This window comes from Austrofundulus limnaeus, unplaced genomic scaffold (assembly GCF_001266775.1).
Source record: "Austrofundulus limnaeus strain Quisiro unplaced genomic scaffold, Austrofundulus_limnaeus-1.0 Scaffold3, whole genome shotgun sequence".
Lineage (NCBI taxonomy): Eukaryota > Metazoa > Chordata > Actinopteri > Cyprinodontiformes > Rivulidae > Austrofundulus > Austrofundulus limnaeus.
The window spans coordinates 5010265-5012818 of NW_013952405.1; the positions used below are offsets into that span (position 1 = coordinate 5010265).

At 44.0% G+C, this 2554-nt stretch overlaps 1 protein-coding gene across 2 annotated transcripts in view; it reads right to left on the reverse strand.

The window, feature by feature from the left end:
- The window catches only part of rbms2b (RNA binding motif, single stranded interacting protein 2b), a gene marked incomplete at its 5' end in the record, with an annotated part of 11031 nt that continues 8477 nt past the window's right edge, over positions 1-2554 (reverse strand). Inside the window, 8 exon segments of one of the 2 annotated variants that reach the window (XM_014018652.1) lie at positions 1-292; positions 371-452; positions 540-620; positions 1374-1484; positions 1617-1667; positions 1745-1835; positions 1924-1970; positions 2045-2154. In XM_014018652.1, the coding sequence (XP_013874106.1) occupies positions 375-452; positions 540-620; positions 1374-1484; positions 1617-1667; positions 1745-1835; positions 1924-1970; positions 2045-2154 (569 nt within the window). 2 annotated transcript variants of the gene reach the window in all.

The window sequence follows — 2554 nt, forward strand, 5'->3', positions numbered from 1 at the left end:
GTGTGTGTGTGTGTGTGTGTGTGTTTGTGTGTGTGTGTGTGTGTGGTGTCTGTGTGTTAATCTTCCTTGTTCAGTTCTTGTTTCCCCACTATCCTCCAGCTTATCTTGCTTGGAGTGAAAAAAAAGGTTTGCTTTAAAACATGAGTCCACCGAAAATATCCTCGTTTTCATCTCTGCTTCTTTTTTTTTTACGTGAAGCAGTTCATGCCCCCCACATGACCCCATCCCCAGCTGTCAACACGTGAGGCCTCCCGACCATCACTCCAGTCTCCGGAGGAAGATCTGACCCCAACTGGCAAAACGAAGAGCGGTCGTAAACAAACAGTCACGTATTACCGGAATGAGTAAAAACGCACAGAAAGCAACCAACCTCCTCACTTGTTGTGCTGGTAGGAGTAGGCCGAGTGTTCTGTGGGTGTCTCTATGGCAACTGGTTGTTGGACGGCACTTTCCTTAGAAAAACGGCAAACGTTAATATTGAGCCCACGAGTCATTGCCGAGCCCATTTTTCAACGGTTGCACTGAAAACAGGAGCTTACCTCAACTGAGATGTTGGCGGAAGGCACTTGTGGGTACGGGGGCATGTAGGTCCCCTGCAGAGACGTGTTTGCAGGCATGTACTGAAGGAAAACATGGGAGACATGGAGCTCATTTAAACTGGCACTGTAATGATGAGGCTTGGAGTTACTTGAAGGAAAGTCAACTGCCAAATGACTCGCATGGCAAAGTTTTCACCAGAGTTCATGCGATCTGTTTGTGCTCAGAGCGCAGGTGTGCGATGACCCTCGGCTACTAACATATGTTCGCTGCAGAAGAAGTGAAACCACAACAAACTCGACTGCAGAATTGATGGCCATTTTCTGCTATTTGGAGCCACAAATCTGTCAGGATGCTTAGCTTAGCTGGGACAACTCGGAGCTTTAAAATTAGGGATGCGCGATATATCGGCATTAACATCGGTATCGGCCGATATTGGTCATTTTTTAGAATATCGTATCGGTCCGATATGTAAAACTGGGTTGATATTAACGTCCGATTTTGATTTCACACTTTTTATCTTTGTGTTTGTGTTTTGGGAGGGGAGATGGTTGGTTGAGCGGCATCTGTTTAATCATGATAATGAAATTGACTCTGCATAGCCAGGAATATCTGAAGTAGGGAGCCATGTTAGAGGTCTGGTCGTTTATTTACGGCATCAAGAAAAGACCCAAGTGTGTTTGTGCGTATATGTATTATAAAATTTGTGTAATATCGGTAAATATCAGTTATCGGCCATAACAGCAATAATTATATCGGATATCGATATTGGTTGAAAATTTCCATATCGGTGCATCCCTATTTAAAATAACTAAATAAATCTGCAGTTCCCTTACTGTCCCACTCCTGCCCATGGAAAGGTGACTGAGTTGCTGCGTCAGGGGTCCGATCATGGAGGATGGCTGGATGGACATTGTGTGCTCCATCCCTGACGTGAGGACGGCTCCCTGCACAAACAACAACAAAAACATAACAAAACAAATGCACAACACTGTCAGCATTTACTGTCAAGGACAAAGTCAGACAGATCAAAACTGACAAAAAGTCCAGGCAGCAGCTTTAAGACTCACAACACTCACTGTGGGCGGCATTATGTACGACTGATGATGGATCCAGGATGGGTTGTGTAGCTGCAGGAACAACTTGACAGTTAATACGAGCGTGTGCATGGTGACATAACCTCTGTTCCCAGTGTTTCCTCTCTTACCTGATAGGCGGACACAGGCGAAGGCATATATGGGGAGAGGGAGGCCGGTCCAATCATTCGATTCGGGGCCATGTTATAAGGAGAGAAGAACCTGCAGACAGAGACACAGTCATTAGGGAGAACCCCAGTGTAACCCCCCCCCCCCCTCCACACCCCACCCCAGAGATGGTGGTACTGACCCGTTCTGTAAGGCTGTGGTGGGGTCATAGGTGAGGGTGAGTCCTCCCTAAAAGGAAAACATAAAGAATAATGGCGACATCACAAGGAATATAAACCAAGAAAATAATAAAAGGAACTCACAGCTTCTCCATCTCGTGTCCAGGCTCGCCCGTTCTGCAGATGTTTCCCTTGACTCTGACGCTTCTTCTGACCTCCATCAGCAAATTTACACAGCAAGGGCTCTGATGGCGCTGAATCAAATAAAATCATCAAAACGTTTGGTTTCTGACTCGTCTGTTTAAAGCTATTTTTAGCTATTAGCAACGATTTTGCTGGTTTAAGCTTTTAGCTACTCTTCTGCTAGTTATACCTTTACATTTTTTCTAATGTCCATTGTATCTAAATGTCATGAAATCCTAAAAATCTAATGCTTTTTAAAAAAACTACTTCAGCATATTTACTTGATTTGTAGCTTTTTGCTACTGTACTACTGGTATAGCTTTTAGCTTTTGTATTGCTACAGTACTTTTAGCATTTGATAGGGGCAACATAGCTTTCCTTTTGACTGTTTTAAGTTTTAACAACTCATTTTTAGCTTTATCAACAAATTTCAGCAGTCATTCATCACTCAACATTCATACTGCTTCACCC